The sequence below is a fragment of the Salmo salar genome, chromosome ssa19 (assembly GCF_905237065.1).
Source record: "Salmo salar chromosome ssa19, Ssal_v3.1, whole genome shotgun sequence".
Lineage (NCBI taxonomy): Eukaryota > Metazoa > Chordata > Actinopteri > Salmoniformes > Salmonidae > Salmo > Salmo salar.
Genome location: NC_059460.1, coordinates 59,300,138 through 59,322,308, shown reverse-complemented (window position 1 = coordinate 59,322,308; position 22,171 = coordinate 59,300,138). Strand labels below are relative to the sequence as shown.

General features: G+C 39.0%; 1 protein-coding gene across 3 annotated transcripts in view; it reads left to right on the top strand.

The window, feature by feature from the left end:
• LOC106579175 (potassium voltage-gated channel subfamily C member 1) overlaps nucleotides 1-22,171 on the top strand; it is a 75,870-nt gene that overhangs the window by 45,753 nt on the left and 7,946 nt on the right. Inside the window, exons 5-6 of one of the 3 annotated variants that reach the window (XM_014158810.2) lie at nucleotides 746-766; nucleotides 12,350-16,590. The exons of 1 other annotated variant lie outside the window; for it this stretch is intronic. In XM_014158810.2, the coding sequence (XP_014014285.1) occupies nucleotides 746-766; nucleotides 12,350-12,504 (176 nt within the window). In that variant the 3' untranslated portion in view covers nucleotides 12,505-16,590. Of the gene's footprint in view, nucleotides 1-745; nucleotides 3,137-12,349; nucleotides 16,591-22,171 lie in introns of those variants that run through there. One more of the 3 variants, XM_045702559.1, reaches the window with a different exon arrangement.

The following is a 22,171-nucleotide window of genomic DNA, read 5'->3' as shown; positions in this document are numbered from 1 at the left end:
ACTAGTACCCACTGTGTTCACTGTGCTGTGTCTGTACAGTATGTTCGGTAAAGTTGAAGTATCACCCATAAATTGCCCTCTGTGTTAATGTAGGTAAGTTCAAATAGTGAAATCAACCCTTACAGAAAAAAACACACGATTTCACATGTGGGAAATCACGATTACACATCTGTAGTTTCACGTTATCACACGTTTGTTAACACATTGTCGCACGCTATCGCATTAACTTCACATCAGGTCACATGAAAACGTGTTCACCTGAAAATGTATGTGATGTAATGTGTTCTTTCCGTAAGGGAATAGATAGGTAGGGGAACAACAGCACCAAGCTATTGAGCTAAGGTTGGGTCAAACTGTGATTTGTATATCAAGGCCCAATTGCATTGTATTGCTCAGAGTATCATCCAATCAGAGTGATCTATTATTCAGAATAACCTGATCTTTCTTTTTTCAAATCATGAAGTAAAGGGATGTACGTGTTTTCCATATTTAGTGTGTGTGTGTGTGTGTGTGTGTGTGTGTGTGTGTGTGTGTGTGTGTGTGTGTGTGTGTGTGTGTGTGTGTGTGTGTGTGTGTGCACCAGGCTGTGTATTTGAGAGACTGTGTGGTCAGAGTGAGGTTGTGTGTGCTGACGTGTGCCGCGTGTGGCAGCTGCACTGAAGTAGCCCTGTAACACTTGAGGGCTATCAGGAACGGCGGGTCACGTGTTGTCTGATCTGCTCTGTGTTGCTGTCTCTCTCTTCAGGTTGTGTCATATCACGCGTTTGTATGTGGGCTTTTTCATTCTTACACGTTACACTGCGTCTCTGTCCTACTCTCAGTGCCGTCCGAGTGTTGTGTTTGTGTTTGTGTTGTTGTCGTGTGTGGCTTTTACTGTGTTCTTTTTTCTGTCACTGGTGCCCTCTCTACCTCACTGACATTAACCCTGACAGATAGCAAAAGACACATCGCTTTTGCTAACAGCCTATGCACCAGGCGAAATTTCCAGTCTCACAGATTTCTATTATGATATGATATGTACATATTCTAGCTATATTTAGGGCTTACATAATGGATGATTTTGAATGCGATGTTGTACAGCGGCCATCTTTGGGTCAAAGGTCAGTGGGGTCAGCGGAGCCTCCGAGGTCAGGGGAATAGTACCTTACGATACATGCCGTGGCGGGAACAACATTTTCAGCCATATCATCATATGGCTCTCCTCAACATTGTACAGTCCTCGCATTGATAGACAAATGCGACAAACTAACATCAATGCAATGCTGATTGACGAAAAGTTGTTTTAAGTGTGTCGTGTTTCGAAAAACACTATTCCCTAGACCTCAAAATGTGTGCTTTCAGTGCCTAGTGTAGTTAAAAATGTCAGACGGGACTTCTTGGCTGTACTGTAGTGACCTGAGTACACTCTGTCCCCATAGGATAACCCTTTGAAGAACCCTTTTTGGTTCCAGGTTGAACAATTTCCACAGATGGTTGTACATGGAACCCAAAAGTGTTCCCCTTTGGGGACAGCCGAAGAACCCCTTTGGAACCCTTTTTCTTTAAGTGTAGTTAGCTGCACTTGTACAGTTAACTGCACTTGGTGACTGAAAGAAACACCGAAATACTGACTCACTGACTGATGCCAACATCACACTGCCAGACAGACACTATGACAGACTGATTGACTGACAACTGGCTACGTGCCATCTAAGGTAAGCGAGTCTTGAGCTGTTGAACTCCTCTCTTGGAAGCCCCGGACTGCTTCGGTGTTGTGTTTTTTCAACGGTTCTTTTTGTGTATAAAACCTCAACTTAATGCCGCAAATCCCTCTTTAAAACCAAAAAGGAGGCCATTTTAAGCAGGAAGCCAGAAGCACTAGAGGTTTCATAGGATGACATTCGATGTTTACTGAATGAACCCTCCTCTCGTTATCACGGTACAAGCGTTTGGTGAGGGGAAACCTATAACCCTTTAACTCCCAGAACATTCTACGATATTTGTGCCAATTCCACATGCCAACGTTCAGCTCTCAGCATTGCTGAAAATATTGGTATCAGTAGGGGGACTCGAGGATCACAGAAACTTGACTTCCCTCTGTAACCTGAAACGTGTAACATTTGATAGTAATGGAATACCATTGCATCCGTGTGAAGCTGAACAAAAATAGAATGCCTCCAAGCAGCATTGTCATTCAATCTCATATTGACCAAAAATCTAATTGAATGCCAAATGGATAGGAATGAGGTGAAGAAACCCAAAGGGAACACTGTAAAATCACTGGAGGTTTGATGGCCATAATTGCCCCAGCTGAAAGTAATATTGGCTTAACGATGTGTTCCCTTTTTTGTTTTAAAGTGGGATTCCCTCTTGTGCTCTCAAACTGGTGTTGTGTGCTTTTCCCACAGTTTCTTTCTTAGACCTTTGTATATGCAGTCCTTAAGTTATTTCAGTAGTATTTTAAGTCTCTCTACAAGATACTTGTCCACTTGACCTCCTTCGCCCGAAATGCAATATGCAGGGTTCAATAAGGTCAAAGGGTCAATTACCTCTTTGATTGCTCACTCGCAGTCATTCCCTTTCCCCCTCAATACTGTCCTCTCATCTGTTCTTTTCTTTCTTCTTCTTTTTCTTTCTTTCTCTTTACCCTCTCCCTCACTCTCTGTGTATGTTTTTGTGTCTATGGCCATGTCCGAAATCTCTCTTGCCTAACTACTTACTAAAACTACACACTGTGTACTAATCGTACTACATACAGTACTGTTTAGACATACTGTAAAAAAAAATGAATGCAGTAAGCAACAGCTATCAACGTATTAGGCTCATCCATACTGAGAAGGAGTCATCTAATGTGCAACCACGCTTGTTCCCCACCACGCGTTCATTTCGGTACAGCACGTCCCCTTATGGAGTTATCAGCTGTTGTCGAACGTGATCTGAAAAGACGATTCCCTTCCACTGTAGTGTGCATTGAACGCTACTAGAATCTAGTAACTAGATGAAAAGTTGATGTGAGTGGTACATCCTGGCATTCAGGGCATACTACAATTTTGAAATTTCACATACTATAAAATGTCCTATTTTCACATAGCCAAATAGCCTAATATTTACAACGCAAGTACGGGTATTTAGACATGGCCTATATGTGTGTGTATTAAAATGTGTCTTGTGTGTGTGTGTGTGTATATATATATATATATATATATATATATATATGTGTGTGTGTGTATTGTTTTGTGCCTCTCTGAGATTTCTGTTAATATTAATTTCTCTAGATTCTGTTAGTTGATTTTGGTGTGTATGTTTAATGTCTGTTTGTCAAGAACCATTGTCAATCAGAGTTCATTTTAGTCTGTTTCTGTTGTTTCTGTGTCAAGTGTGGAATGTTGTCAGTTACTTTGTCTCTACATGTTGGTGTGCTTTGTAGTCTGTTTGTCTTTAGTCAGACTGTCTATCTACCTTTCCTCCTCTCAATCTTCCCATCACCAAAGCTTATTTTTAATAATTGGGATAATTAAATTAAATTAAGTGCATAAATGAATAATATATATATATATATATATAAATGTATTTTTATTTGAAAATAAATAATTAAATTAATAATACAACAAATATTTTAATAAGTTACATCCACAGTGTGGATTTGATTGTATTTCAATTGAAATTAATTAAGTAATCACAAAACCTTTGACCTTCAGAAAATACATTTACAATAAGGTTATATTTAGGCACCATTGACTTATTGCATAATTATTTGTCTTAAAATAAATAAAAAAACGATTAAAAATATTATAAAATATTAAATCATTTGCATACAGGAAAATCTGGTCATAATGGACACGGTGGATGGTTGGGTAAGAGACACGTTTTAATACCATGTGTAGGTCCAACGGCTAATATGTGGGCACAATCAGAATGTAGAGAAGATCAGGACAAAGGACACATGTTAGCACCAGGTATAAACAGGGATTTTCTCTCTTTTTCTCTTTTTACTCTCTTTTTTTTCTCTTCTCTTAGATGCCTGTTTTGGAGAGAATAGATCGTTGATTGATACAGTATGTTGCAGTGTAGTGGAACATTTTGATAATAGTTGAAACTGAGCTGGTGAAAGATTCTGCATATTCTAATTAAGGATAGTATTTTTACTATTATATACATTTTAGAATAATAGTGAAGACATCAAAACTATGAAATAACACATATGGAATCATGCAGTAACCAAAAAAGTGTTGAACAAATCAAAATATATTTTATATTTGCGATTCTTCAAATTGCCACCCTTTGCCTTGATGACAGCTTTGCACACTCTTGGGGGGGGGGGGGGGTGTTATACAGAAGATGGTCTTTTATTTTACCAAATTGGGCTGAGTCCATATTATGGCAAGAACAGTTCAAATAAGCAAAGAGAAACGATAATCCATTATTACTTTTTAAGACATGTAGGTCAGTCAATACGGAACATTTCAAGAACTTAGAAGTGCAGTCGCAAAAACCATCAAGCGCTATGATGAAACTGGCTCTAATGAGGACCGCCACAGGAAAGGAAGACCCAGAGTTACCTCTGCTGCAGAGGATAAGTTCATTAGAGTTACCAGCTTCAGAAATTGCAGCCCAAATAAATGCTTCACAGAGTTCAAGTAACAGATACATCTCAACATCAACTGTTCAGAGGAGACTGTGTGAATCAGGCCTTCATGGTCGAATTGCTGCAAAGAAACCACTACTAAAGGACACCAATAAGAAGAAAAGACTCGCTTGGGCTAAGAATCACGAGTAATGGACATTAGACCGGTGGAAATCTGTCCTTTGGTCTGGAGTCCCAATTTGAGATCTTTGGTTCCAACCGCCGTGTCGATGTGAGACGCGGTGTGGGTGAACGGATGATCTCCGCAGGAGGAGGTGTGATGGTGTGGGGGTGCTTTGCTGGTGACACTGTCTGTGATTTATTTAGAATTCAAGGTACACTTAACCAGCATGATTACCACAGCATTCTGCAGCTATACGCCATCCCATCTGGTTTGGGATTAGTGGGACTATCATTTGTTTTTCAACAGGACAATGACCCAAAACACACCTCCAGGCTGTGTAAGGGCTACTTTACAAAGAAGGAGAGTGATGGAGTGCTGCATCAGATGACCTGGCCTCCACAATCCCCCGACCTCAACCACATTGAGATGGTTTGGAATGAGTCGGACCACAGAGTGAAGGAAAAGCAGCCAACAAGTATTCAGCATATGTGACTGACCAGCTCAAATCGGTCTTATATAGCAACATTTGAAAAGTTTTTTTTTTTTTACATTGGATAAAAGTAGAGACTCAGAGCTACAAAATGGTATATCATACACTGCATTTTTGAGTAACAATGGGAAAGTAATTTTGCTTTGAACGTTGATAAACTTGTAAACTCACTTTTGAGAAAAGGGCCTTTGAAAGTTTTGGTACCTGCTGGAGAGCTCTCCTTTGTCTACACCCATTCAGCATTGACACCCTCTTAAGCCAGGCCCCCACCCATCTCACATGTGAGGTCATGTGCTAAACAGTGAGTAGTGTAGTAAAGATTAAGACTAGAAGTGGTAGTAGCCTACAATAAGGAACAATTCCAGGTAAACAGAAAGTGTCCAGATAAAAATATGTTATAAATATTAGACACACTTGTCTAAATTGATGGGTCATGTGAAGAAATGCTATTATCCCCAGCCACACCGAGTGGTTGAAAAAGTACTAAATTGTCATACTTGAGTAAAAGTATAAATCATTTCAAATTCCTTATATTAAACCAGATGGCACAACTTAATTTTAATTTTAAATGTTTTTGTTGACTTAAGTTAAGGGCACAATGTACTTAAGTATCAAAAGTAAAAGTAAAAATATAAACCATTTCAAATTCCTTAATATTAAGCAAACCAGATGGCTCAATTTTCTTTTTTTATTGACAGATAGCCAGGGGCACACTCCTACACTCAAACATCATTTACAAACCAAGCATTTGTGTTTAGTGACTCTGCCAGATCAGAGGCAGTAGGGATGACCAGGGATGTTCTCTTGATAAGTGTGTGAATTGGACAATTTTCCTGTCAAAATGTAACGAGTACTTTTGGGTGTCAAGGAAAGTGTATGGAGTAATGCATGACTGTAGGGAAGTAAAAGTTGCCAAAAATCAGGCGTGTTCTACTGATTGATGCTGAAAGACAAATTACAGATACAAATATTTGAGCGTTATTATACAATATATGTGAAATGGCATTCTGAGAACATCACTACACACAGTTCATACACGTAATGTTAGCTACTGTAGCTAGCCAGCCATCTGACATCAGCTGGCTAACTAACAGCAAGCTTTATCTAGCAATACGAACCGATTGTCATAGCTAGCTAAAGTTAACCAATAGGTTCAATGTTAGCTAGTTAGCTAGCCAGCCATCTAACGTCAGCTGGCTAGCTAACAGCAAGCTTTAACTAGCAATACATACCGATTGTTAGCTAGCTAACAGCAACCTTTAGCTTGCAATGAAAACAAATTTCTGACAAAATTAGAAACTTATAATATCTGAATCTGTAGCTAGATTCTTACCTGTATACATGGGTGAAAGCTTCACGGCAGACTGCAACCCCTTTTATAAGACATCCTGTGTTGTTTCCGTTTAGTTTGCACAGCTTCAAAATGTGTTATTTTCAGAGTGAGAGAGAGTCAGCATTGCATGGCACGATCGTCAGCCAGAAATCACTACTTTTTCCCACTGACCGTTGTCGATAGCGCCTGATAAATTCAGGGCAGCAATGCTATTGAGAGCATTAGCAACATATTTGCAGTTCTCCATGGCTAACGTTCTATCTTTCAAAAAAACTGCAGTAGAAAGGATTATCTACGCATTATGAGCAAGATGCAACACCGCAGACCAATCCAAACTCATCTCTTGGCATGTCTAGCCCACTCATTATCTCTGCCAATCATGGCTAGCGGGAAGGTTGCTGCCTTTCTCTGTGGCTAAACCAACTAGGCTCATAATTTAACAATTGTATTAGTATTTACAGATGACATACTAGTTTGATATTAAGGCACATGAAAGTTCACAACGGCATTTCTGCCAAAAAAAGCATTTCGATAAAAAAAAAAGAAAACGTTCAAAAGGCTCTCCTGTGAAGTCGTGACTTGCGACATACGCCTAGTTTCCTGAATCGGGTCACATATGTGGGAACTCCTTCAAGACTGTTGGAAAAGCATTCCAGGTGAAGCTGGTTGAGAGACTGTCAAGAGTGTGCAAAGCTGTCATCAAGGGTGGCTATTTGTTTAACACTTTTTTGGTTACTACATGATTCCATATGTGTTATTTCATAGTTTTGATGTCTTCGCTATTATTCTAAAATGTATAAAATCATAAAAATAAAGAAAAACTCTTGAATGAGTAGGGGGTTCTTAACCTTTTGACCAGTAGTGTATGTTTCAGATGGAACACTTAACAAGGATCTCCTCAATTTGAAGCCACTTCTAATAGGCAGATCTTCAAAAAAATTATGTTGTTCTGTTACCTTGTCAATTTCATAGTGTCCTAATTCATTGTTCTCTCAAAATATTTTTCAAATGTGAATGTATGAAAAATGAATTGTTTGTTGTTGCATTTCATAAATGCATCTAATTCTCTATGTCAAATATCACTGTTACTCACGTCTCTCCATAACAACACTGCTAATATTTTCACCCATGACAGCTTTTTATCCAATCTAATATTAGACATATATGACCTGTATAAATTGTAAAATATATATCTCCTTGGAGAGTAGGAAGAGGATAGCTGACGCACATACAGTATGACCTAGATACAGTATGGTTAACAAGTCACTGCCAGCATAATATATGGTGTGTTTTCCCCAAAAAACATCCTAGGCAAGTGCTGAGCACATTGTGGCTTGTGTTATGGTGCAAGAACAGACCAATATATTTAAGTATGAGTAATACAAACCCACACCATCTTTAACAACCTCCAGTACCTTCGGAAAGTATTCAGACCCCTTTCCTTTTTCCACATTTTATTATGTTACAGCCTTATTCTAAAATGGATTACATAAAACATGTTCCTCATCAATCTACACACAATACCCTATAATGACAAAGTGAAAACAGGTCTGTAGACATTTTTGCAAATGTATAAAATAAAAAAAACTGAAATACCTTATTTATATAAGTATTCAGACTCTTTGCTATGAGACTCGAAATTGAGCCCAGGTGCATCGTTTCCATTGATCATCCTTGAGATGTTTCTACAACTTGATTGGAGTCCATCTGTGGTAAATTCAACTGATTGGACATGATTTGGAAAGGCACACACCTGTCTATATAAGGTCTCACAGTTGACAGTGCATGTCAGAGCAAAAACCAAATTGTCCGTAGAGCTCCGAGACAGGATTGTGTCGAGGCACAGATCTGGGGAAGGGTACCAAAAACATTCTGCAGCATTGAAGGTCCCCAAGAACACAGTGGCCTCCATCATTCTTAAATGGAAGAAGTTTGGAATCACCAAGACTCTTCCTAGAGCTTGCAGCCTAGGCCAAACTGAGCAATCGGGGGAGAAGGGCCTTGGCCAGGAATCCGATTGTCACTCTGACAGAGCTCCAGAATCCCTCTGAATGTCTTTGAGTGGCCCAGCCAGAATGCTGGCTTGAACCCGATCTAACATCTCTGGAGAGACCTGAAAATAGCTTTGCAGTGACATTCCCAATCTGCCCTGACAGAGCTTGAGAGGATCTGCAGAGAATGGGAGAAACTCCCCAAATACAGGTGTGCCAAGCTTGTAGCGTCATACTCAAGAAGACTCGAGGCTGTAATTGCTGCCAAAGGTGCTTCAACAAAGTACTGAGTAAAGGGTCTGAATACTTATGTAAATGTGATAAATACCTGTCTTTGCTTTATCATTATGAGGTATTGTGTGTAGATTGATGAGGGGGGGGACAGTTTGATCACTTTTAGAATTAGGCTGTGACTTAACAAAATATGGATAAAGTCAAGGGGTCTGAATACTTTCCGAATGCACTGTATTATCTCATGTAAGTATAATATACAATACGAGAAGTATAACGTAGTATAGACTTGCCAAGAAAAACATTATTTTTGGGTAAAAATCTGGTCTGAATATTTGTACTTGTTCTCTGTTCTCCATGTTCCCTCCATCCACCTCTCCGTCTGTGATTAACATTCATTCTCCATCCCATTCCCAGGCCGCCAGTGCAGTGCAAGTGTAACTAAAGTCTGACTGTAGGTAGGTACTTCCCCTCTCATGTAGTGCCAATTGAGTTTGGCTTTAGGTCGGTATTGAAGTCATAGTGAAACAAAGTAGACGTAGTTTAAGTCCCCTGATATGGTTTATTTCCATTTACTGTACATTTATTGTTTTATAATGTAACTAATCTCATGACAGTAGATATCAACTCCCTTTAAGTGTAATGTAAGTCTGGCTGTAAGTAGGTGTAAACGTTTTTATTGTAGAGAAGAAGTTTTATGCCTGGTAGAAGTAGCCTTTAGCTTTCGGGTCCATCCTGGGTCCATTTAAATCACCATACAATGCCTGACATTAGGTACGTCTTTCCATGTCAGTTTACCAAACTTCTAACTAGAGTCAAACTGTCAAGGAAAGATGTGTGTTTCTTGTGTTGTCCATGTGAGTCTCCATTTTTCATACTACAAGTGTTACCAGATTCAGTGTAAAGTAAAGCTACTGTGGACGTTCAGTTATTTAAAAAAAATTAAATAAAAAAAGGTTTTGCTTAATAGGGCTTGATCTGTTTCCTCAGAAAATTAGTTGATAAGATGTGGATTAATATAGTGTTTTCGTGTAGCTTTGATCAGTTTAGTTTTGGATCATATGAACAGTTTGTGTGAGCCTCTCTTTTTTGGGGGGGGGGGGTTGTCTCTCTCTGTCTCCAAGTATTGCATGCTGCATGTTGATTTCCAGGAATAGCACTAGGAGAAAATCCCCAGCATACGTGCTACCGGTGTGTCGCTATAATAACTCTCTCTCCAGCCCTACACTTCCACAGTAGCAAACATAGAATGTCAGTGTCTAATGCGTGAAGCTACAGTATATTTGTCATCATTAGTATAAGTACACTGGTAAAATTAAATGGCCAATCATTTCAGCATTTAAAGGAACTCGATGTTGGCAAACAATATTGGTTGCAATTAATCCAGTCCAGGACTGTATCGATTCAAATTCATCATATGAGAAAATGTTTAGGCTGGAATGTAGTAAGCTTTCGACTGGCTGTAGACCCATTTCAACCTTTGCCATGTGAGGTTCTTTACATAAGTTATTCATTTGTACTTTTAGAATGTGATATAACAGTTCCGTATGCGATATAATCGTTTCGGAACACACTCGCGGCCAACACATGCACGCGTAGGAACAGAAGGGAAGCTAAAAGTTAAACGCGCTATACTCTACACAGTTCAGATAAGTTGATCGTCCGTCTGAGCTTTGGAGCAACTCCAACTGATTTTGGAGTGTCAGTGGGACATAAAAAAAGGTCAACTATGGATGGAGCAACAACAGTCCCCTTTACAGTACCCTGTCACTGTTCAAGACATGGCTGTGTGTGTAGCACTGGAGAAGCCCAGTGAAAATGTCCTCATCAATATTTCACTGAGTTGCCTTCCCACTAATGTGCCTCAGCCAGCTAGAATTAAAAAAAAGGGACATTTTTATTTATGGACCAGTGATGTTTAAACGTAGAGTGGTCTAGTTGGTCACCGTGGACTGCGACGTTGCCATAGTGAAGTGGTTTTTCCCAATGCAGCAAGGAGGCAGAAAGAGCATCATGCCAAGGGGTGTTCTTTGTTGTCTATCTTTGAGTGAAGACCCATGATTGTTGGAGTTCTACACTCATACAGACAATGAATCTCTAATGAGACTATGACCTATGCTGCCATTAGAGGAGATTAGCTAGCATTTACACAATTGGCTGAACTGCCACATACTGTAAAATAACAGTTTGATAACCCAGTAGTGCTCTAATGGTTCAAATCACAGATTGACACCTGTAGACCACACAGCTTCACCCGCGATGGGTCAGTTAGGCGTTGTTAGAGTAGTGTTAACACTACTAGTACCTACCAATGGGGTTTTATATTTCACCTGACTCAACAGCACTCTTCAGCACACCACTGTGTAGTGTCTACTCTCTGTCTGCTCTCTACAGGGGAGCTCAATGTCTGCATGCCTTACCCAGTGATATCTACTGAAAGTACAGAGGGAAAAGCTATATGTTTTATGGTGCTTTACACAGAAACCTTCATGCAGAGTTTGATATAAAAGCAGAAATTCAGTGAGAATACCAGCGGCCATTGTAGTACAATAGATTTGGATTGGTTTCAATTTAGCAGCGCTCTGTGTTTTAACATACAGTAGTAGAGCACTGATTTACCAAATGTTGCTTTTCCCCCTATAAATAATTCTCTGTTGCAGGATGTGGTTCCCAGGAAAGAGGAAGTGAGTTTGAATGTGGGGGACATTTGTTCTAATGTTGGCCATGTGAAGTTGTCAGGAATCTAAAGGGAGTCTTGAGAAATGGCCTGTTTGTAACCACAGATTTTGTGTCAATGAGTCTTGGCTCTTATCACTCTCACGTCACTCGGAAAATTGACACATGTATGACTCAGGATACACAGTTTTGTGGAAACAATGTTAAAAATACTATTTTACGTCCCTGACAACTTCATTTGGTCGACCGTTTGATCAGTGAAACCTGAGCTTTGTGTATTTGCTTTATTTGCTGCTGTGTCTTGGTCTGAAAAGAACTGCTTTGCCTTTGACCAAATAGTTGTCTAAAACACCTGAACATAGGAACCTGGTCAGAGCTGTTGTCTTATTAGGCTATGTTGGGTGCTTTATTCAACTGGTCTGAAGGTTTGAATGTTTTAATCCTAAATACCTATTAATCAGAACTTTTTTGTTTTCTCTATTGAAAAGAATAATGAATGACATAAATCATAACTCGCATTTTCTTGTTTTGTCCCGTCCTGTCTTGTCTCTATGTCTGTCCTCGTCTGTCTTTTATATGTCTCCTAACGTTTTGATATTATTTACTCACAATTTGATTTATTCTCATTTTCTTACTTTCTATCGTGTACTGTTACTAACCTCTATCTTACCTCTATATGCTAACACTCTCAATATATTGTTCAATTATATGCAACCTTCAATCTACACCCAATTTTCCATCAATATGTAAATTTCCCATGTCCACCTTGTCATCACATGTATAAACATTTCAACTTTTTTTTTAAAACTTGCATTTAATTTAATCCTAAATAACAAATCCAACAACTAAACAAAATAATTATTGTAAACTATTTCCTTTCAATCAATGTTCTCCTCTAAAGCAACTGGCTATGAGAAATCTCGCAGCCTGAGCAACATATCAGGAATGGCTGGGTCAACCTTGCGCCTCACTCCAATTACTAGCCCGCCCTTTGAAACCTATGAGGCCCCAGGACCATTGCGCCGCTGCCGTTCCCCCATCCCCTCCATTTTGTAGCAGAAAGGAGGTTCATCGATAGGACAAACAAAATGATGGATTGGCTATAAGGACGGAATGCATTTATGCTGCCACTAGGGTTGTGTACAATGCAAAACAAATAGCAATAACGCTAATTATTTTGAACGTAGAAAGATTCTGACCACTTGTCTTGTGAAAACATGGTTTAAGATGCATGCGTCAGGTAGCTGATGGGGTCAAATTAAGATTTAGTGGTAATGCTTTATTTTACAGCCCAGTTTAAGCTGGTATTTACCTGGTATTTACATGGTATTAAGTTAACTAAGAAACTATGTGGTAACAAAGGTTATTTTCAGTGAAGAGGCAACTCTGGGATGTTGGCAGAGTTGCAAAGAAAAAGCAATATCTCAGACTGGCCAATAAAAAGAAAAGATTTAGATGGGCAAAAGAACAGACACTGGAAAGAAGAACTCTGCCTAGAAGGCCAGCATCCCGGAGTCCCCTCTTCATTGTTGACGTTGAGGCTGGTGTTTTGCGGGTACTATTTAATGAAGCTGCCAGCTGAGGACTTGTGAGGCGTCTGTTTCTCAAACTACAGTTACATTTTCAATTGCAGAATATGTGTGTAGATTAACATACTGCCATTTTTGTGCTTTCTTGACCAAACAACCGAAGCTAATTCTGTCCAGAAAAAAAGTTAAGAAATTAAACGTCAACAATTCATGTAGCCAAAGGGAAAACATTATTTTTTTGTAGATATGGTCAATCTTAAGTAGGTTTCTACTTAATTTGTCACATGTAAATATCAAAATACGTATGTATAGACACCTTTTTTGCTTTCATCACATGCACCTTAAAAAAAGGGATACAAATATTGCGCTTTAAATATAGGCTCAAAATGAAGAACTATACATTTAATAATCACAAGGCACTTTCAGTTAATAGTTTCTAACACATTTACAGGGATACTTCAGGACGTTGGCAACGAGGCCCTTTATCTACTTCCCCAGAGTTAGATGAACTCATGAATATCATTTTTATGTTTCCATGTCCAGCAGAGGAGGATGGCGGGAGAAGCTATAGGAGGAAGGGCTCATTGTAATGGCTGGAATGGAATACATTAAATTGTATCAAACACATCAACCATATGGAAACCACATGTTTGACTCCATTTCAGCCATTACAATGAGCCCAACCTCCTATAGCTCCTCCCACCATCCTCCTCTGGTGTCCAATATGAAGGAAGTTAGAGGTAGTTATTTGAGCCAATGCTAACTAGCATTAGCGCATGGCTGGAGTCAGTGGGTATCTCCTAGCATGTTGGACACAGAGACATACAAATGGTATCCAGGAGTTCATCTGACTATGGGGGAATTAGATAAAGGGCCTCATTGACAAAATCCCAAAGTATCCCTTTTAGCGATGTCAAAACAACACTCTCATAGCGAAACGATACAACTGCAATTTAAGTCCAGTGCTAGCAGGTCATGAAAGATTATGACAATGACTATCTACAATTGTCATGGCTAAGACGAAATGTTGAATTAATATTTGAACATCACACTTGATGGTTAAGACACTGGTGTTTGTTATACACTGTCATGAACTGTTGTGTAAAGGTAGTTGCTTCTACTGTAGTGTTGCTCAACACTGTAGTGTTGAGTAAAATAGTTGATATAAGTAGTTAGAATAAGAAGATACATCCATTTAAGTGAGTGATAGGAAGGGCTGGTGAATGGAGAGAATGGAAATAAGTAAATATATAGTACTAGAATTTTCAAATATTTGTTAAAATACTGTGAATTATACAGAATTATGTATAAAATATGCCAGATTGACTAGTATACTGTATGTATTAGCTATCACTAATGCAAACACGTTACTAACATGTATTATTACTTTACAAGTTGCATGTGCAGATTATACATAAACACACACCACTTTACAATACATGAAAGATATATATTATCGTAAAAAGCATAACAGGGACATAAATATTTTACATTTATTCCAACCCACTGAAGGCTCAACCATCAGGATCAATATTTCTAACAGTAGGATGTTTAGTTTTTATAAATATCTGTTTAACCTTTTACTTTTGATATAATTTTGTCCTTTTTCATTATTATTTCATCTTGCTTCTTAAATCCTCTAAAAAAAAAAGGAATAGAAAAATTAAATGAAACAATTTATTCCACCTCTCAAAAGTAATTAAATAGAGGGGTTGAGACTGGTCCTAAAATGGGATGCAGTGAAGAAGAACAATCTAGCTCGAATACAGTCAATATATTTTTTTTATGATCTTTATTAAGAACAACAGATTGTCTTCAGTTTCCACAACCAGTCTTCCCTCTTGGATTGCCATCTTCATATATAATAATTAATAGATATGAACATGTCATATGAAAAGAGAATCACTCATGCTCATATATGCAATATTACATGCAATATTACATTAATGCGGGAAACATAATGTGCACGTACACGTAATTATGCAAATCTATTTTTAATCTTCAAAGAGTGCACAGACTTAATAGGCAATCTACCTATCTAATTGGGGCGGCAGGTAGCCTAGTGGTTAGAGCGTTGAGCCAGTAACTGAAAGGTTGCTAGATTGAATCCCTGAGCTGACAAGGTAAAAATCTGTCATTCTGCCCCATCATTGTAAATAATAATTTGTTCTTAACTGACTTGCCTGGTTAAATAAAAAACTCTTCACAATCTAAATGTACTTGCTAGATAAGAATGACATGAGCCGTTGGTCTTGTCTTGCTGCTCTTATAGATTTTGATGTTGTTGTAGATGTTCTTTTTTTATTTTTTACGCTGAGATCGTTTTGTATTTCTTGTATTGGTCGCGTGTATTCATTGTAAGAAATGGGATTTTCTGTACCCGTCCGTATTTAAACAAATATTTGTCCTCAAAAGGTCTCACCACTACCTTCAGATCCATATCATCGTAAGTACCTACATTCCATAACATAACACAAAGGAAATATGACAGACAAATTTGTGAAAAGCAGAAAGAGAAAAAAATAAAGTGCCGAATCCCAATTTGAGATCTGCGCGTGTCACTCGAATTCTCACACAAATCTCCCATTTGCTATCAACGCATGATTTACATGCTAGCGCAAGTTGGGCACGCAGATCTCGTGTTTGGAATCGGGCATATGGGATTCAATCAAGATTTGAATCTTGAATGAGCAATATCCTGCCTATCAGTACATCCTGCCTGCCAGTACTTATTATGGACCTACGTATATTATTGACCGACAGTATCAGTTGTCGTACTCTGTCCACACTACTCTTTGTCTAGCAGCTTATTGTATGACTCTGAAAAGCATTTATTTTTTCCTGGAAATCCAAGAGCTTCCATACATTTGAGTTTCCAGAATCCTGATGTAAGGCCATATCCCAATTTGAGATACGCATGTGCCTTTTTTAAGCAAAGCCTCCATTGATGTCAGTGATTGATTTACGTTAAAGTTTGCATTGCACATGCATATCTTAGGTTAGGATGTGTCCATATTTCTGCACACCTGCACATTGTCTATAGAGGAAAACATGTAGAATATGTATTATTACTACCGCAGGTGCTATTCAAATAATATTTTAATGCAATTGCTGTGCTAATTTGAAGGAAACACAGCTGTTATGTAAATTAAGCAATTAAAGAAAATGCCCACCCATTTCTCTTCATTGGAATGTTTTTGTTCTATGATGATTGATTGTCTATAGTTTATGATCAATGGTGGTTAGAACATTTTTTTTTGTCATTTGCATAGTCACATAGTTCGATTTACTCCAATTTTCATTCTCCATTTGTAAACATACCACCTGTTCATAATTGCAATGGAATGTAACTAAAATATAATAATGTATAAACTTTGTTTCTGTAGAGAATGAAGGCTCGTGTCATATTGCTGTGCTCAATACAACACACTTAGAACAGACCGACAAATGTTGAAAGGGCCTCTATGAGGCTTCTTTCTATATGCTGCAATGTCAATTGCAATTTACCTAGCTACACCTGCAGAGCAATGCTTGTCAATTAAATGGTGAATATTGAATATGCACATAACTGTATCTACACATGTGAATATATATTAAAATCACCTGAAATTCATTTTTCGATGTATACTTTGTCAGTGGATTTCGTCTGATCCAGATGGTTATTTTAATAGTTTATTACTAATGCTACAAACACCATGTGTCTGTGAATATGCTAAGAGGGGAATTGTACAACATTCTCAGTTTCATTTCCATAACTTTTAATCATTATGTTTTATTTAAACTGTTCATGTTTATGGGCGCTATTTGAATTCATGTAAAAAGCAACATATGCAACTCAGCTGAAATTATCTTAAACATTCAGTAAAATAGTTTACTTATGCTGGATGTATGCTATACATGGTCATATCTGCTTCTTTATGTACAGTTGAAGGCGGAAGTTTACATACACTTAGGTTTGAGTCATTAAAACTTGTTTTTCAACCACTCCACAAATTTCTTGGTAACAAACTATAGTTTTGGCAAGTCGGTTAGGACATCTACTTTGTGCATGACACAAGTCATTTTCCCAACAATTGTTTACAGACAGATTATTTCACTTAAAATTCACTGTATCACAATTCCAGTGGATCCGAAGTTTACATACACTAAGTTGACTGTGCCTTTAAACAGCTTGGAAAATTCCAGGAAATGATGTCATGGCTTTAGAAGCTTCTGATAGGCTAATTGACATAATTTGAGTTAATTGGAGGTGTACCTGTGGATGTATTTCAAGGCCTACCTTCAAACTCAGTGCCTCTTTGCTTGACATCATGGGAAAATCAAAATAAATCATCCAAGACCTCAGAAAAAAAATTGTCGACCTCCACAAGTTTGGTTCATCCTCGGGAGCAATTTCCAAACGCCTAAAGGTACCACGTTCATCTGTACAAACAATAGTACGCAAGTACAAACACCATGCGACCACGCAGCTGTCATACCGCTCAGGAAGGAGACGCGTTCTGTCTCCTAGAGATGAACATACTTTGGTGCAAAAAGTGCAAATCAATCCCAGAACAACAGCAAAGGACCTTGTGAAGATGCTGGAGGAAACAGGTACAAAAGTATCTACATCCACAGTAAAACGAGTCCTATATCGACATATCCTGAAAGGCCGCTCAGCAAGGAAGAAGCCACTGCTCCTAAACCTCCATTAAAAGGCCAGACTACGGTTTGCAACTGCACATGGGGACAAAGATCATACTTTTTGGAGAAATGTCCTCTGGTCTGATGAAACAAAAATAGAACTGTTTGGCCATAATGACCATCGTTATGTTTGGAGGAAAAATGGGGATGCTTGTAAGCCGAAGAACCCCATCCCAACCGTGAAGCACGGGGGTGGCAGCATCATGTTGTGGGGGTGCTTTGCTGCAGAAGGGACTGGTGCACTTCACAAAATAGATCATGAGGAAGTAAAATTAAGTCGATATATCGAAGCAACATCTCAAAACATCAGTCAGGAAGTTAAAGCTTAGTTGCAAATGGGTCTTCCAAATGGACAACGACCCCAAGCATACTTCCAAAGTTGTGGCAAAATGGCTTAAGGACAACAGAGTCAAGGTATTGGAGTGGCCATCACAAATCCCTGACCTCAAACCTATAGAAAAAGTGTGGGCAGAACTGAAAAAGCGTGTGCAAGCAAGGAGGCCTACAAACCTGACTCAGTTACACCAGCTCTGTCAGCAGGAATGGGCCAAAATTCACCCAACTTATTGTGGGAAGCTTGTGGAAGGCTACCCGAAACGTTTGACCCAAGTTAAACAATTTAACGGCAATGCTACCAAATACTAATTGAGTCTATGTAAACTTCTGACCCACTGGGAATGTGATGAAAGAAATAAAAGCTGAAATTAATCATTCTCTCTACTATTATTCTGACATTTCACATTCTTAAAGTAAAGTGGTGATCCTAACTGACCTAAAATAGGGAATATTTACTAGGATTAAATGTCAGGAATTGTGAAAAACTGAGTTTAAATGTATTTGGCTAAGGTGTATGTAAACCTCCGACTTCAACTGTACATAGGAATGTAATATTTGAGAACTATACACACTTTGACATAAGGTAACTGTATTCTGGTCAGTGGTGAAAGACATGTACTGTAAAGGTAAAGCTTAAAAAGGGAATAATACACTGAACAAAAGTATTAACGCAACATGTAAAGTGCTGGTCCCATGTTTCATGATCTGAAATAGAAGATCCCGAAATGTTCCATATGCACAAAAAGCTTATTTCTCTCAAATTTTGCACACAAATTTGTTTACATTCCTGTTAGTGACATTTGATCCTTTGTCAAGATAATCCATCCACCTGATACGTGGGGCATATCAAGAAGCTGATTAAACAGCATGATCATTATAAAGGTGCACCTTGAGCAGGGGACAATAAAAGGCCACTCTAAAATGTGCAGTTTTGTGAGGCAATACAATGCCACAGATGTTTGAAGTTTTGAGGGAGCGTGCAATTGGCATGCTGACTGCAGGAATGTCCACCAGAGCTGTTTCCAGAGAATTTAACGGAACAGTGGGACGCTAGCATCCCACCTGGCCAACATCCGGTGAAATTGCAGAGCGCCAAATTCAAATTAAATTACTATAAATATTTAACTTCCATGAAATCACAAGTGCAATACATCAAAATAAATCTTAACTTGTTGTTAATCCAGCCGCCGTGTCAGATTTCAAAAAGGCTTTACTGCGTAAGCAAACCATGCGATTATCTGAGGACAGCGCTCAGCACACAGAACATTACAAATAGTTAGCAGCCAAGTAGATTAGTCAGGAAAGTCAGAAATAGCAATAAAATTAATCACTTACCTTTGATGATCTTCGTATGGTTACACTCACAAGACTCTCGGTTACACAATAAATGTTTGTTTTGTTCGATAAAGTCCCTCTTTATATCCAAAAAACTCAATTTTGTTGCCGGTCACAATGGGCAGACGAAAATTCCAAATATTATCCGTAAAGTTTGTAGAAACATGTCAAACAATGTTTATAATCAATCCTCAGGTTGTTTTTAGCCTAAATAATCAATGTAATTTCCCTTCATTTTAATTGAGTAACACAAATACACTTTTTACACCAAATTATCAATGGAATCACACTGTGATTAGCTAATAATTTTCTGCAACAGAGACCCTCCCCCAATAACAGTTTGCCACTCGAGGGAATGCTCAAGGTCCTAGTATATCTTTGAAATTACAGATTTTCAAGGGCAGTAACACTAATTCCATAACATTTTTGGAAACACATTATATTCTGCTCAAAAAAATAAAGGGAACACTTAAACAACACATCCTAGATCTGAATGAAATAAATAATCTTATTAAATACTTTTTTCTTTACATAGTTGAATGTGCTGACAACAAAAACACACAAAAATAATCAATGGAAATCCAATTTATCAACCCATGGAGGTCTGGATTTGGAGTCACACTCAAAATTAAAGTGGAAAACCACACTACAGGCTGATCCAACTTTGATGTAATGTCCTTAAAACAAGTCAAAATGAGGCTCAGTAGTGTGTGTGGCCTCCACGTGCCTGTATGACCTCCCTATAACGCCTGGGCATGCTCCTGATGAGGTGGTGGATGATCTCCTGAGGGATCTCCTCCCAGACCTGGACTAAAGCATCCGCCAACTCCTGGACAGTCTGTGGTGCAACGTGGCGTTGGTGGATGGAGCGAGACATGATGTCCCAGATGTGCTCAATTGGATTCAGGTCTGGGGAACGGGCGGGCCAGTCCATAGCATCAATGCCTTCCTCTTGCAGGAACTGCTGACACACTCCAGCCACATGAGGTCTAGCATTGTCTTGCATTAGGAGGAACCCAGGGCCAACCGCACCAGCATATGGTCTCACAAGGGGTCTGAGGATCTCATCTCGGTACCTAATGGCAGTCAGGCTACCTCTGGCGAGCACATGGAGGGCTGTGCGGCCCCCCAAAGAAATGCCACCCTACACCATGACTGACCCACCGCCAAACCGGTCATGCTGGAGGATGTTGCAGGCAGCAGAACGTTCATCATGGCGTCTCCAGACTCTGTCACGTCTGTCACGTGCTCAGTGTGAACCTGCTTTCATCTGTGAAGAGCACAGGGCGCCAGTGGCGAATTTGCCAATCTTGGTGTTCTCTGGCAAATGCCAAACGTCCTGCACGGTGTTGGGCTGTAAGCACAACCCCCACCTGTGGACGTCGGGCCCTCATACCACCCTCATGGATTCTGTTTCTGACCGTTTGAGCAGACACATGCACATTTGTGGCCTGCTGGAGGTCATTTTGCAGGGCTCTGGCAGTGCTTCCCCTGCTCCTCCTTGCACAAAGGTGGAGGTAGCGGTCCTGCTGCTGGGTTGTTGCTCTCCTACGGCCTCCTCCACGTCTCCTGATGTACTGGCCTGTCTCCTGGTAGCGCCTCCATGCTCTGGACACTACGCTGACAGACACAGCAAACCTTCTTGCCACAGCTCGCATTGATGTGCCATCCTGGATGAGCTGCACTACCTGAGCCACTTGTGTGGGTTGTAGACTCCGTCTCATGCTACCACTAGAGTGAAAGCACCGCCAGCATTCAAAAGTGACCAAAACATCAGCCAGGAAGCATAGGAACTGAGAAGTGGTCTGTGGTCCCCACATGCAGAACCACTCCTTTATTGGGGATGTCTTGCTAATTGCCTATAATTTCCACCTGTTGTCTATTGCATTTGCACAACAGCATGTGAAATTTATTGTCAATCAGTGTTGCTTCCTAAGTGGACAGTTTGATTTCACAGAAGTGTGATTGACTTGGAGTTACATTGTGTTGTTTAAGTGTTCCCTTTATTTTTTTGAGCAGTGTATATATATATATATATATAAAGATTGGGATTTTAATAGTCTTTGATTTTCTATCTGTACAATATATTAAATACTTTTGTTTGCTTTCTAGCATTCAAAACAATAGATAGATATCGCTGAATCACAAAAACATGTTACTACAACTTTACCACTTTAAACATGTTACTACAATCCACTGCTTGGATAAGCCATTTTTCTTGACATAAGTACTTTAAACAATGCATAAACATAACATTTTGCAGTATAAAGGACTTGCGTTATGTTTTATCATTGATAAACACTTAAATATGAACAAAAACATGTGTGATGTGTACCTATTTGTAATTTGAATGTGTTTTTCATGTTTGAAATGGCAAGGGACGCAAATGCCACCACAATTCAAGAACGACCCAGCAAGTTTTTCAGTCCCTATACAAATAAATATGGTGATAAAGAGCAACCTTGTCTTACACCTCTAGATGATGTACTATTTTCAAAAAATATATCATTTATTGACTTGATTTTATACTTTATGATTAACTTTTTTAGTTTTGGCCTCATTTCTTTGCTCACTTTAATTCCAATCAGCTTTTTGCTTATGAATTTCAGGATATATAAACACCTACAGTAGATGATTTATGAGTTGACATGCCTCCTCAAACTGTGCTGTTATGTTTGAAACCTGCTAGTGTGGACCAAGACACAGCGGGGAAATGTGCACTCATCTTCTTTTTATTTAACGGACAAAGAAGGTAAACCAAAATAAACACGTACACAACAAAAACACAATGACTAATAACAGGCCGGTAAGGCACAGAGCTATACACAGCACAAACACAT